Source organism: Oncorhynchus gorbuscha, linkage group LG08, assembly GCF_021184085.1.
Source record: "Oncorhynchus gorbuscha isolate QuinsamMale2020 ecotype Even-year linkage group LG08, OgorEven_v1.0, whole genome shotgun sequence".
In the NCBI taxonomy this organism is placed as follows: domain Eukaryota; kingdom Metazoa; phylum Chordata; class Actinopteri; order Salmoniformes; family Salmonidae; genus Oncorhynchus; species Oncorhynchus gorbuscha.
This window is the reverse complement of record NC_060180.1, coordinates 78,021,132-78,035,725: the sequence shown is the minus strand read 5'-3', so window position 1 is coordinate 78,035,725 and position 14,594 is coordinate 78,021,132. Positions and strand designations below refer to the sequence as shown.

At 46.1% G+C, this 14,594-nt stretch overlaps 1 protein-coding gene across 2 annotated transcripts in view; it reads right to left on the bottom strand.

The window, feature by feature from the left end:
* LOC124042206 (E3 ubiquitin-protein ligase RING2) overlaps positions 1-14,594 on the bottom strand; it is a 73,644-nt gene that overhangs the window by 5,085 nt on the left and 53,965 nt on the right. The window contains exons 4-7 of one of the 2 annotated variants that reach the window (XM_046360618.1): positions 8,626-8,841; positions 8,261-8,360; positions 5,823-5,998; positions 4,483-4,672 (exon numbers count right to left, since the gene is read on the bottom strand). In XM_046360618.1, coding sequence (XP_046216574.1) covers positions 4,483-4,672; positions 5,823-5,998; positions 8,261-8,360; positions 8,626-8,841 — 682 coding nt within the window. Of the gene's footprint in view, positions 1-4,482; positions 4,673-5,822; positions 6,002-8,260; positions 8,361-8,625; positions 8,842-14,594 lie in introns of both variants that reach the window. The other variant, XM_046360617.1, reaches the window with a different exon arrangement.

The following is a 14,594-nucleotide window of genomic DNA, read 5'->3' as shown; positions in this document are numbered from 1 at the left end:
TGACCAGTGACCAGACGCAACACTAGGCTAAAGGTCACCTGGGTGACCAGTGACCAGACGCAACACTAGGCTAAAGGTCACCTGGGTGACCAGTGACCAGACGCAACACTAGGCTAAAGGTCACCTGGGTGACCAGTGACCAGACGCAACACTAGGCTAAAGGTCACCTGGGTGACCAGTGACCAGACGCAACACTAGGCTAAAGGTCACCTGGGTGACCAGTGACCAGACGCAACACTAGGCTAAAGGTCACCTGGGTGACCAGTGAATAGACGCAACACTAGGCTAAAGGTCACCTGGGTGACCAGTGACCAGACGCAACACTAGGCTAAAGGTCACCTGGGTGACCAGTGACCAGACGCAACACTAGGCTAAAGGTCACCTGGGTGACCAGTGACCAGACGCAACACTAGGCTCAAGGTCACCTGGGTGACCAGTGACCAGACGCAACACTAGGCTAAAGGTCACCTGGGTGACCAGTGACCAGACGCAACACTAGGCTAAAGGTCACCTGGGTGACCAGTGACCAGACGCAACACTAGGCTAAAGGTCACCTGGGTGACCAGTGACCAGACGCAACACTAGGCTAAAGGTCACCTGGGTGACCAGTGACCAGACGCAACACTAGGCTAAAGGTCACCTGGGTGACCAGTGACCAGACGCAACACTAGGCTAAAGGTCACCTGGGTGACCAGTGACCAGACGCAACACTAGGCTAAAGGTCACCTGGGTGACCAGTGACCAGACGCAACACTAGGCTAAAGGTCACCTGGGTGACCAGTGACCAGACGCAACACTAGGCTAAAGGTCACCTGGGTGACCAGTGACCAGACGCAACACTAGGCTAAAGGTCACCTGGGTGACCAGTGACCAGACGCAACACTAGGCTAAAGGTCACCTGGGTGACCAGTGACCAGACGCAACACTAGGCTAAAGGTCACCTGGGTGACCAGTGACCAGACGCAACACTAGGCTAAAGGTCACCTGGGTGACCAGTGACCAGACGCAACACTAGGCTAAAGGTCACCTGGGTGACCAGTGACCAGACGCAACACTAGGCTAAAGGTCACCTGGGTGACCAGTGACCAGACGCAACACTAGGCTAAAGGTCACCTGGGTGACCAGTGACCAGACGCAACACTAGGCTAAGGTCACCTGGGTGACCAGTGACCAGACGCAACACTAGGCTAAAGGTCACCTGGGTGACCAGTGACCAGACGCAACACTAGGCTAAAGGTCACCTGGGTGACCAGTGACCAGACGCAACACTAGGCTAAAGGTCACCTGGGTGACCAGTGACCAGACGCAACACTAGGCTAAAGGTCACCTGGGTGACCAGTGACCAGACGCAACACTAGGCTAAAGGTCACCTGGGTGACCAGTGACCAGACGCAACACTAGGCTAAAGGTCACCTGGGTGACCAGACGCAACACTAGGCTAAAGGTCACCTGGGCGACCACACTCAACACTAGGCTAAATGTCACCTGGGTGACCAGTGATTAGACACAACACTAGGCTAAAGGTCACCTGGGTGACCAGTGATTAGACACAACACTAGGCTAAAGGTCACCTGGGTGACCAGTGATTAGACACAACACTAGGCTAAAGGTCACCTGGGTGACCAGACGCAAAACTAGGCTAAAGGTCACCTGGGTGACCAGTGATTAGACACAACACTAGGCTAAAGGTCACCTGGGTGACCAGACGCAAAACTAGGCTAAAGGTCACCTGGGTGACAACTAGGAGTGTGTGCTTATTTGAAATTCGTCTTGTGACCGTCTAATTAGTATAGCATCGTATAGTATAGAATTAACATCGTATAGAATTAGCATAACATTGAATTAGTATAGTATAGAATTAGTAGAGCATATAATTAGCATGGCATTAGTATAGTATAGAATTAGCGCAGTATAGAATTAGTATTATAATTAGCATAGCACATAATTAGTATTGTATAGTATAGAATTAGCATAGCATGAAATTAGCATAGCATTAGCACAGTATAGTATTAGTCTAGAATTAGTGTATTATAGAATTAGTATAGTATTAATATCGAATTAGCATAGTATAAAATTATAGCATAGAATTCGTATAGTATTAGTATAGTATAGAATTAGCACAGCGGAGTATCAGTAGAGTATTAGTATAGTACAGAATTAGAACATAATTAGTATAGTTTAGTATAGTATAGAATTAGCACAGCATAGTATTGGCATAGGGTTAGTATAGTATAGAATTAGTATACTATAGAATTATCACAGCATAGTATTAGTAGAGTATTAGTATAGCATTAGTAGCGTATTAGTATAGCATTAGAATATAATTAGTATAGTATAGAATTAGTATAGCACTAGTAAGGTATAGAATTAGTATGGTACATGTAAAGTATTAGTATAGCGAATAATTAGTATAGTATAGAGTTAGTATAGTGCTAGTGTAGTATAGAATTAGTATAGTACTAGTATAACACTAGTATAGTATGAGCGTAGCATTAGCATATTATTAGCATAATATTAGCATCGTATTAGTATAGTGTTAGTGTGGCATCGCATAGTATAGAAATTGTATAGTATTTGTGTAGTACTAGCAGAGCATTAGTATAGAAATATAGTATTAGTATAGTATGAGTTTAGTAACATATTCACATGGTATTAGTATAGCATAAGTATAGCATAAGTATAGCATAAGTATTAGTATAGTATAGCACTAGTATAGCGGCCGTATAGTATTAGTATAGTATTAGTGTATTATAGTATGTATTAGTGTGGTATAGCATAGCACTAGTATAGCGGCCGTATAGTATTAGTGTATTATAGTATGTATTAGTGTGGTATAGCATAGCACTAGTATAGCGGCCGTATAGTATTAGTGTATTATAGTATGTATTAGTGTGGTATAGCATAGCACTAGTATAGCGGCCGTATAGTATTAGTATATTATAGTATGTATTAGTGTGGTATAGCATAGCACTAGTATAGCGGCCGTATAGTATTAGTATATTATAGTATGTATTAGTGTGGTATAGCATAGCATATTATGGTGTTAGTGCAGTATAGCATAGTATAGTATTAGCATAGTATTGTATAGTCTAGCATTAGTATAGTGTTAGCATAGCATCAGTGTAGTATAGTATTGTATTAGTGTGGTGTAGTATGGTATAGTATTAATGTAGTGTTAGTATTAATGTTAGTATAATATTGGTATTAGAATAGTATCAATGCAGCATTTGTATAGCATAGTATTAGTGTAGTATTAGTATAGCACTAGTACAGTATTGGTATAGTGTGGTATAGTATTAGAATAGCACGTGTACATTATTAGTACAGTATAAGTATCAGTACAGTATTAGTATAGAATAGCAGTAGCATAGTATCAGTATAAGTATAGTATTAGTATAGTGATATCATGGTATTCGTATAGTATTAGTATAGTATTAGCACAGTTCTAGTATAGAATATTATTAGTATAGTATTAGCATAAGTATGGTATTAGCATAGTACTAGTATAGTACAAGTATAGCATTATGATAGTTCAAGTATAGTATTAGCATGGTATTAGCATGGTATTAGCATGGCATTAGTATAGTATTAGCATGGTATTAGCATGGTATTAGCATGGCATTAGTATAGTATTAGCATTGTATAAGTATAGTATTTGTATGGTATAGTATTAGCATGGCATTCGTATAGTATTAGCATAGTATACGTCTAGTATTTGTATGGTATAGTATAAGTATAGTTCCTCACACAACATTCTCTTTTACCACCAGGTCTTTCCTTAACAAAACAGGCCCTCTCTCTCTCTCTCCTCTATTTTCAACTCTCCATTTCTTAGATTTTCTCTTATTAAATTAAACTCCAACATGTTTATTTTTTGCCTTAGTGGATCAATGTAAACGTTTTCTGCCCGTTCCCAAAATCGTTTGACTAGTTTGGCTATTTGGCTTGTGTAAAGTTAGACGCTAAAGCTTGGACTTACGCACTAATGCCAGAAGGCCTAAAATAAAGAAAAACCTCCATGTAGCCTATAGATATTAATTGCAAAATAATTATTTATGGTCTGAAGGTATTGTTTTCTCGTCATTGTTGTAGTAGTAATATATTGTATTATTACCGTGAACTGGCCATTGGCTGTAGGGATATAAATGGTGTATTGTAGTAGTATTTGTAGTAATATATTGTTTTATTACCGTGAACTGGCCGTTGGCTGTAGGGATATAAATGGTGTATTGTAGTAGTATTTGTAGTAATATATTGTTTTATTACCGTGAACTGGCCGTTGGCTGTAGGGATATAAATGGTGTATTGTAGTAATATATTGTATTATTACCGTGAACTGGCCGTTGGCTGTAGGGATATAAATGGTGTATTGTAGTAGTATTTGTAGTAATATATTGTATTATTACCGTGAACTGGCCGTTGGCTGTAGGGATATAAATGGTGTATTGTAGTAGTATTTGTAGTAATATATTGTATTATTACCGTGAACTGGCCGTTGGCTGTAGGAATATAAATGGTGTATTGTTTCTCTGAGGCAGCGTCTACATTGACAGGGCTGGCCTCTCCGTTCTTCCTCAGTTCCTCCAGAGCCAGACGCACAGCCAGGTACTTAGACAGGTGGTCCACTGTGGCGTTACCCGACGTCTTGATGTACCTGGGAACAAACTCGACACTACCACACACAGAGTTGCATTAGCAGACTTCTTGATGAACCTGGGCACTAACAGAATAGCACAACACATTACCTGAGGCCTAGAAAGATATACACACACACACTTTCACTATCGAAACATTCCCCATATAAACATCCACAGGTACAGTCTCACTGTTTTTCAGATAGGATTCAAATACACAGCCTACGCAGATTAGAAGACCCAGGCCTACGCAGATTAGAAGACCCAGGCCTACGCAGATTAGAAGACCCAGGCCTACGCAGATTAGAAGACCCAGGCCTACGCAGATTAGAAGACCCAGGCCTACGCAGATTAGAAGACCCAGGCCTACGCAGATTAGAAGACCCAGGCCTACGCAGATTAGAAGACTCAGGCCTACGCAGATTAGAAGACCCAGGCCTACGCAGATTAGAAGACCCAGGCCTACGCAGATTAGAAGACCCAGGCCTACGCAGATTAGAAGACTCAGGCCTACGCAGATTAGAAGACCCAGGCCTACGCAGATTAGAAGACCCAGGCCTACGCAGATTAGAAGACCCAGGCCTACGCAGATTAGAAGACCCAGGCCTACGCAGATTAGAAGACCCAGGCCTACGCAGATTAGAAGACCCAGGCCTACGCAGATTAGAAGACCCAGGCCTACACAGATTAGAAGACCCAGGCCTACGCAGATTAGAAGACCCAGGCCTACGCAGATTAGAAGACCCAGGCCTACACAGATTAGAAGACCCAGGCCTACGCAGATTAGAAGACCCAGGCCTACGCAGATTAAAAGACCAACTCTACTTCAGTCATTCTAAATATGTAAAGGTGCACTAAGCAGAAATCGCTCAGCCAATAATTGGTTGCTAAAAATACTAATAGTTAATCTCATTTCAGTTTGTAGCATCTAAACTGCTGTGAAATATCTTTTCCATAAACTAAAATATTGCATTTTCAGCAGTTTGAAGCTGGTGTACAAAATCGAAAATAACAGACAAAATACAAAATTTAACGGGAAGCATAGAAATAGAGCACATAGAACACATCTACCACTTCTCAGACATGCTTTCAATTGAGACTTTTGGTCGCCCAAAAATGTACATAATGCAGATTCTGCACCTGGAACAAACCACCTATCCTGTATCCCACTCAGCCTCAGAGACCCACCTGGTCTGCACGGTGTCCTCCTTGTCCATGAGCGTAGGATGAGGACAGAACACCAGTTCTATCTCGCTGGCTCCGTCCATGGCCACGTCCCCTCCCCCTCCGTTCTCTGTAGCGTTGTCCATGTCCAGACCAGAGTCATCTGACGTCTTGGTACGCTTGATGCTCGGCCCCGCCTCCTGCTTTGATTGATAAGATTATGTTAATTGGGTGGGTGGGGGGGGGGGGGGTGAGATGCGCTGAACACAACCCAGGGCATAAAATGTTGAGATGCTTTAACGAGGAAAGACACACTGACTGGATATCCTGCTGTTATATTCCTGGTGTCATTTACTCAACGAAATGGACATATCACACTTTCACAAAATGCTTGAAGACCTGGCTAAAGGGCAATCAGATTTGTGAACATGGTCCCTAGCTGTGTGTTGCCGCTTTCCATGTTGTCTGTTGTCTGTAGCTTGTGAGGTGTGGAAACACTTTGTTGCTTTTATGAATTTTGTCTTGCTGCTTTTTGTTCTATGTTGCTCTGTCTGTATGCTATGTCTTGATTGTCCTATGTTGATATGTCTTGCTTGTTCTATGGTGCTATTGTCTATATTGTAATTGTTTTTAAATAACCTGCCCAGGGACTGCGGTTGAAAATTAGCCGGCTGGCTAAAACCGGCACTTTTACTGAAACGTTGATTAATGTGCACTGTCCATGTAAAAAATAAAATAAAATAAATTTGTATACATTTACAGCCTCACATTACAACAAAACATCTACCCCCCCCGCTTCACAAAGGAAGAGATTTGAAATGGAAAATGAAAACTATATAACACGCAACATATACACAATACATTACTATTACCCTGCACATTACCCATCCCATATACACAATACATTACTATTACCCTGCACATTACCCATCCCATATACACAATACATTACTAATACCCTGCACATTACCCACCCCATATACACAATACATTACTATTACCCATCCCATATATACAATACATTACTATTACCCATCCCATATACACAATACATTACTATTACCCTGCACATTACCCACCCCATATACACAATACATTACTATTACCCATCCCATATACACTATACATTACTATTACCCATCCCATATACACAATACATTACTAATACCCTGCACATTACCCATCCCATATACACAATACATTACTATTACCCATCCCATATAGACAATACATTACTATTACCCTGCACATTACCCATCCCATATACACAATACATTACTATTACCCATCCCATATACACAATACATTACTATTACCCATCCCATATACACAATACATTACTATTACCCATCCCATATACACAATACATTACTATTACCCATCCCATATACACAATACATTACTAATACCCATCCCATATACACAATACATTACTAATACCCATCCCATATACACAATACATTACTATTAAGTCGCTCTGGATAAGAGCGTCTGCTAAATGACTTAAATGTAATGTAAATGTATTACCCATCCCATATACACAATACATTACTAATACCCATCCATATACACAATACATTACTAATACCCATCCATATACACAATACATTACTATTACCCATCCCATATACACAATACATTACTATTACCCATCCCATATACACAATACATTACTAATACCCTGCACATTACCCATCCCATATACACAATACATTACTATTACCCATCCCATATACACAATACATTACTATTACCCTGCACATTACCCATCCCATATACACAATACATTACTATTACCCTGCACATTACCCATCCCATATACACAATACATTACTATTATACATCCCATATACACAATACATTACTATTACCCATACCATATACACAATACATTACTATTACCCTGCACATTACCCATCCCATATAGACAATACATTACTATTACCCTGCACATTACCCATCCCATATACACAATACATTACTATTACCCATCCCATATACACAATACATTACTATTACCCTGCACATTACCCATGTCATAGACATTGTACACGTCTTATACAGACACATACATAATACATCCTACCCTTACACATTCTGTCAGTGGCCTGCGAACACAACTCAGCTTCACTGTTTGGGTATTTGATAGACATGGGAATATGATTGTAGAAATCCAGTCAGGTTTTCAATAAATCCTGGTTGGAGGAATCCGGATTGCCTGCTTTTGTCCTGATACCAGGAATTTTCCAACCGGGATTTCTGATAAACCGGGGAATTCTGGGGACGTTACTGGCATTCTGCAACCCTACATGGGAATTTATTTTTTATTTAATTTAACCTTTATTTAACTAGGCACGTCGGTTAAGAACAAATTCTTATTTCCAATGACGGCCTACTGGGAAACAGTGGGTTAATAACTGCCTTGTTCAGGGGCAGATGAAGGAATGAAGGAGTGCTCATACCTGGTTGGAGTGGACGGAGGCATTGCTGCAGTGGGAGGAGTCACCATTGTCCTCCGCCCCGCTGCCGTTTTCCAGCTGGTGCTTCTTCCCCCGCTGCAGCCTGCAGTGACACCCAGTGGTGGGAGGAGGTCAGATTTAAATTCCATTTTTATAAAGTAACATTCAATTTGACCATAGTTCTAGAAACATGTTTTAAATCATAGGTCAAGTTGTTCTGACCTTTGTGAGAAGACACTTAAAATGGGAAAATGTTATTCAAATGAGATTAGCAGTACAGTCACGGGCTGTATCGCAAGGCCCTCCTCGATGCTGTGGTTTAAGGGTTAGGGGTCAGGAGTTAAAGGTCAGAAGTCAGAGTACAGTACCTGTTCTTGGCCTGTATCTTGAGGCCCTCCTCGATGCTGTGGGACAGGGCCTGCTGGTTGTTGTGTTTGGAGATGCGGGCCAGAACCCTCTCCTGGTGGGCCTCGTACTCATCTCTGCTGGGGTAGATCTTACTGATGAGGGCATCAAAGTTAGGGTCCGGCCGCAGGGATCGCTTAGACACCAGCTTCTTTCTGCACGTAGGGCATTCCTTGTTGCTGGGTAGAACGAACACACGGACAGAGGTTAGAACTTCACCTGGGGTAACGATGTCCTGTGTCACGAAAGTGATCAGCAGTTGATCATGACATTTGATATGGTTAGTAGACATAGACAACTGCAATACACCACAACTGGGATAGTCAACAGTAGCATGTGGTGGTGGTGGTGGTGTCAACAGTAGCATGTGGTGGTGGTGGTGGTGGTGTCAACAGTAGCATGTGGTGGTGGTGGTGGTGTGTCAACAGTAGCATGTTGTGGTGGTGGTGGTGTGTCAACAGTAGCATGTGGTGGTGGTGGTGGTGGTGGTGGTGGTGTGTCAACAGTAGCATGTGGTGGTGGTGGTGGTGTGTCAACAGTAGCATGTGGTGGTGGTGGTGTCAACAGTAGCATGTGGTGGTGGTGGTGTGTCAACAGTAGCATGTGGTGGTGGTGGTGTCAACAGTAGCATGTGGTGGTGGTGGTGTCAACAGTAGCATGTGGTGGTGGTGGTGGTGTGTCAACAGTAGCATGTGATGGTGGTGGTGGTGGTGTGTCAACAGTAGCATGTGGTGGTGGTGGTGGTGGTGTGTCAACAGTAGCATGTGATGGTGGTGGTGGTGGTGTGTCAACAGTAGCATGTGATGGTGGTGGTGTCAACAGTAGCATGTGGTGGTGGTGGTGGTGTCAACAGTAGCATGTGGTGATGGTGGTGGTGTGTCAACAGTAGCATGTGGTGGTGGTGGTGGTGTCAACAGTAGCATGTGGTGGTGGTGGTGGTGGTGTGTCAACAGTAGCATGTGGTGGTGGTGGTGGGTCAACAGTAGCATGTGGTGGTGGTGGTGGTGTCAACAGTAGCATGTGGTGGTGGTGGTGGGTCAACAGTAGCATGTGGTGGTGGTGGTGGTGGTGTCAACAGTAGCATGTGGTGGTGGTGGTGGTGGTGGTGTCAACAGTAGCATGTGATGGTGGTGGTGGTGGTGTGTCAACAGTAGCATGTGGTGGTGGTGTGTCAACAGTAGCATGTGGTGGTGGTGATGGTGGTGTGTCAACAGTAGCATGTGGTGGTGGTGATGGTGGTGTGTAAACAGTAGCATGTGGTGGTGGTGATGGTGGGTCAACAGTAGCATGTGGTGGTGGTGGTGGTGGTGTGTCAACAGTAGCATGTGGTGGTGGTGGTGGTGGTGTGTCAACAGTAGCATGTGGTGGTGGTGATGGTGGGTCAACAGTAGCATGTGGTGGTGGTGGTGGTGGTGTCAACAGTAGCATGTGGTGGTGGTGGTGGTGTGTCAACAGTAGCATGTGGTGGTAGCATGTGGTGGTGTGTCAACAGTAGCATGTGGTGGTGGTGGGTCAACAGTAGCATGTGGTGGTGGTGTGTCAACAGTAGCATGTGGTGGTAGCATGTGGTGGTGTGTCAACAGTAGCATGTGGTGGTGGTGGGTCAACAGTAGCATGTGGTGGTGGTGGTGGTGGGTCAACAGTAGCATGTGGTGGTGGTGGTGGTGTGTCAACAGTAGCATGTGGTGGTGGTGTCAACAGTAGCATGTGGTGGTGGTGGTGTCAACAGTAGCATGTGGTGGTGGTGGTGTCAACAGTAGCATGTGGTGGTGGTGGTGTCAACAGTAGCATGTGGTGGTGGTGGTGGTGGGTCAACAGTAGCATGTGGTGGTGGTGGTGGTGGGTCAACAGTAGCATGTGGTGGTGGTGGTGGTGGGTCAACAGTAGCATGTGGTGGTGGTGGTGGTGGGTCAACAGTAGCATGTGGTGGTGGTGGTGGTGTCAACAGTAGCATGTGGTGGTGGTGGTGTCAACAGTAGCATGTGGTGGTGGTGGTGTCAACAGTAGCATGTGGTGGTGGTGATGGTGTGTCAATAGTAGCATGTGGTGGTGGTGATGGTGTGTCAACAGTAGCATGTGGTGGTGGTGTGTCAACAGTAGCATGTGGTGGTGGTGTCAACAGTAGCATGTGGTGGTGGTGGTGTCAACAGTAGCATGTGGTGGTGGTGTCAACAGTAGCATGTGACGGTGGTGGTGGTGGTGTGTCAACAGTAGCATGTGATGGTGGTGGTGTGTCAACAGTAGCATGTGATGGTGGTGGTGGTGGTGTGTCAACAGTAGCATGTGGTGGTGGTGGTGGGTCAACAGTAGCATGTGGTGGTGGTGTCAACAGTAGCATGTGGTGGTGGTGGTGTCAACAGTAGCATGTGGTGGTGGTGGTGTGTCAACAGTAGCATGTGGTGGTGGTGGTGGTGGTGGTGGGTCAACAGTAGCATGTGGTGGTGGTGATGGTGGTGTCAACAGTAGCATGTGGTGGTGGTGATGGTGTGTCAACAGTAGCATGTGGTGGTGGTGATGGTGTGTCAACAATAGCATGTGGTGGTGGTGGTGGTGTGTCAACAGTAGCATGTGGTGGTGGTGATGGTGTGTCAACAATAGCATGTGGTGGTGGTGGTGGTGTGTCAACAGTAGCATGTGGTGGTGGTGATGGTGTGTCAACAGTAGCATGTGGTGGTGGTGATGGTGTGTCAACAGTAGCATGTGGTGGTGGTGGTGTGTCAACAGTAGCATGTGGTGGTGGTGGTGGAGTGTCAACAGTAGCATGTGGTGGTGGTGGTGGTGGTGTCAACAGTAGCATGTGGTGGTGGTGTGTCAACAGTAGCATGTGGTGGTGGTGGTGGTGGTGTCAACAGTAGCATGTGATGGTGGTGGTGGTGGTGGTGTGTCAACAGTAGCATGTGGTGGTGGTGGTGGTGTCAACAGTAGCATGTGATGGTGGTGGTGGTGGTGTGTCAACAGTAGCATGTGATGGTGGTGGTGGTGGTGTGTCAACAGTAGCATGTGGTGGTGGTGGTGGGTCAACAGTAGCATGTGGTGGTGGTGGTGTGTCAACAGTAGCATGTGGTGGTGGTGGTGTGTCAACAGTAGCATGTGGTGGTGTGTCAACAGTAGCATGTGATGGTGGTGGTGGTGGTGTGTCAACAGTAGCATGTGGTGGTGGTGTGTCAACAGTAGCATGTGGTGGTGGTGGTGTGTCAACAGTAGCATGTGGTGGTGGTGGTGGTGGTGTCAACAGTAGCATGTGGTGGTGGTGGTGGTGTGTCAACAGTAGCATGTGGTGGTGGGGTGTGTCAACAGTAGCATGTGGTGGTGGTGGTGGTGTCAACAGTAGCATGTGGTGGTGGTGGTGTCAACAGTAGCATGTGGTGGTGGTGGTGGTGTGTCAACAGTAGCATGTGGTGGTGGTGGTGTGTCAACAGTAGCATGTGATGGTGGTGGTGGTGGTGTGTCAACAGTAGCATGTGGTGGTGGTGGTGTGTCAACAGTAGCATGTGGTGGTGGTGGTGGTGTCAACAGTAGCATGTGGTGGTGGTGGTGTCAACAGTAGCATGTGGTGGTGGTGGTGTGTCAACAGTAGCATGTGGTGGTGGTGGTGGTGTCAACAGTAGCATGTGGTGGTGGTGGTGGTGGTGTGTCAACAGTAGCATGTGGTGGTGTGTCAACAGTAGCATGTGGTGGTGGTGTGTCAACAGTAGCATGTGGTGGTGGTGGTGGTGGTGTGTCAACAGTAGCATGTGGTGGTGGTGTGTCAACAGTAGCATGTGGTGGCGGTGGGTCAACAGTAGCATGTGGTGGTGGTGTGTCAACAGTAGCATGTGGTGGTGGTGTGTCAACAGTAGCATGTGGTGGTGGTGTGTCAACAGTAGCATGTGGTGGTGGTGTGTCAACAGTAGCATGTGGTGGTGGTGTCAACAGTAGCATGTGGTGGTGGTGGTGGTGGTGTGTCAACAGTAGCATGTGGTGGTGGTGGTGTGTCAACAGTAGCATGTGGTGGTGGTGGTGGTGTCAACAGTAGCATGTGGTGGTGGTGGTGGTGGTGTGTCAACATTAGCATGTGGTGGTGGTGTGTCAACAGTAGCATGTGGTGGTGGTGTGTCAACAGTAGCATGTGGTGGTGGTGATGGTGTGTCAACAGTAGCATGTGGTGGTGATGGTGTGTCAACAGTAGCATGTGGTGGTGGTGATGGTGTGTCAACAGTAGCATGTGGTGGTGGTGGAGTGTCAACAGTAGCATGTGGTGGTGGTGGTGGTGTCAACAGTAGCATGTGGTGGTGGTGTCAACAGTAGCATGTGATGGTGGTGGTGGTGGTGTGTCAACAGTAGCATGTGGTGGTGGTGGTGGTGTCAACAGTAGCATGTGATGGTGGTGTTGGTGGTGTGTCAACAGTAGCATGTGATGGTGGTGGTGGTGGTGTGTCAACAGTAGCATGTGGTGGTGGTGGTGTTGGTGGGTCAACAGTAGCATGTGGTGGTGGTGGTGGTGGGTCAACAGTAGCATGTGGTGGTGGTGGTGGTGTGTCAACAGTAGCATGTGGTGGTGGTGGTGTGTCAACAGTAGCATGTGGTGGTGGTGGTGTCAACAGTAGCATGTGGTGGTGGTGGTGTGTCAACAGTAGCATGTGGTGGTGGTGTGTCAACAGTAGCATGTGGTGGTGGTGGTGTCAACAGTAGCATGTGGTGGTGGTGGTGGTGTGTCAACAGTAGCATGTGGTGGTGGTGTGTCAACAGTAGCATGTGGTGGTGGTGGTGTGTCAACAGTAGCATGTGGTGGTGGTGGTGTGTCAACAGTAGCATGTGATGGTGGTGGTGGTGGTGTGTCAACAGTAGCATGTGGTGGTGGTGGTGTGTCAACAGTAGCATGTGGTGGTGGTGTCAACAGTAGCATGTGGTGGTGGTGGTGTCAACAGTAGCATGTGGTGGTGGTGGTGTGTCAACAGTAGCATGTGGTGGTGGTGGTGGTGGTGTGTCAACAGTAGCATGTGGTGGTGGTGGTGGTGTGTCAACAGTAGCATGTGGTGGTGGTGGTGGGTCAACAGTAGCATGTGGTGCTGGTGTGTCAACAGTAGCATGTGGTGGTGGTGTGTCAACAGTAGCATGTGGTGGTGGTGTGTCAACAGTAGCATGTGGTGGTGGTGTGTCAACAGTAGCATGTGGTGGTGGTGTCAACAGTAGCATGTGGTGGTGGTGGTGGTGGTGTGTCAACAGTAGCATGTGGTGGTGGTGGTGTGTCAACAGTAGCATGTGGTGGTGGTGGTGGTGTCAACAGTAGCATGTGGTGGTGGTGGTGGTGGTGTCAACATTAGCATGTGGTGGTGGTGTGTCAACAGTAGCATGTGGTGGTGGTGTGTCAACAGTAGCATGTGGTGGTGGTGATGGTGTGTCAACAGTAGCATGTGGTGGTGATGGTGTGTCAACAGTAGCATGTGGTGGTGGTGATGGTGTGTCAACAGTAGCATGTGGTGGTGGTGGAGTGTCAACAGTAGCATGTGGTGGTGGTGGTGGTGTCAACAGTAGCATGTGGTGGTGGTGTGTCAACAGTAGCATGTGGTGGTGGTGTCAGCATGTGGTGGTGGTGTGGTGTGTCAACAGTAGCATGTGGTGGTGGTGGTGGTGTCAACAGTAGCATGTGATGGTGGTGGGTGGTGTGTCAACAGTAGCATGTGATGTGGTGGTGGTGGTGTGTCAACAGTAGCATGTGATGGTGGTGGTGGTGGTGTGTCAACAGTAGCATGTGGTGGTGGTGGTGGTGTGTCAACAGTAGCATGTGGTGGTGGTGGTGGTGTCAACAGTAGCATGTGGTGGTGGTGGTGTGTCAACAGTAGCATGTGGTGGTGGTGGTGTGTCAACAGTAGCATGTGGTGGTGGTGTGTCAACAGTAGCATGTGGTGGTGGTGGTGTCAACAGTAGCATGTGGTGGTGGTGTGTCAACAGT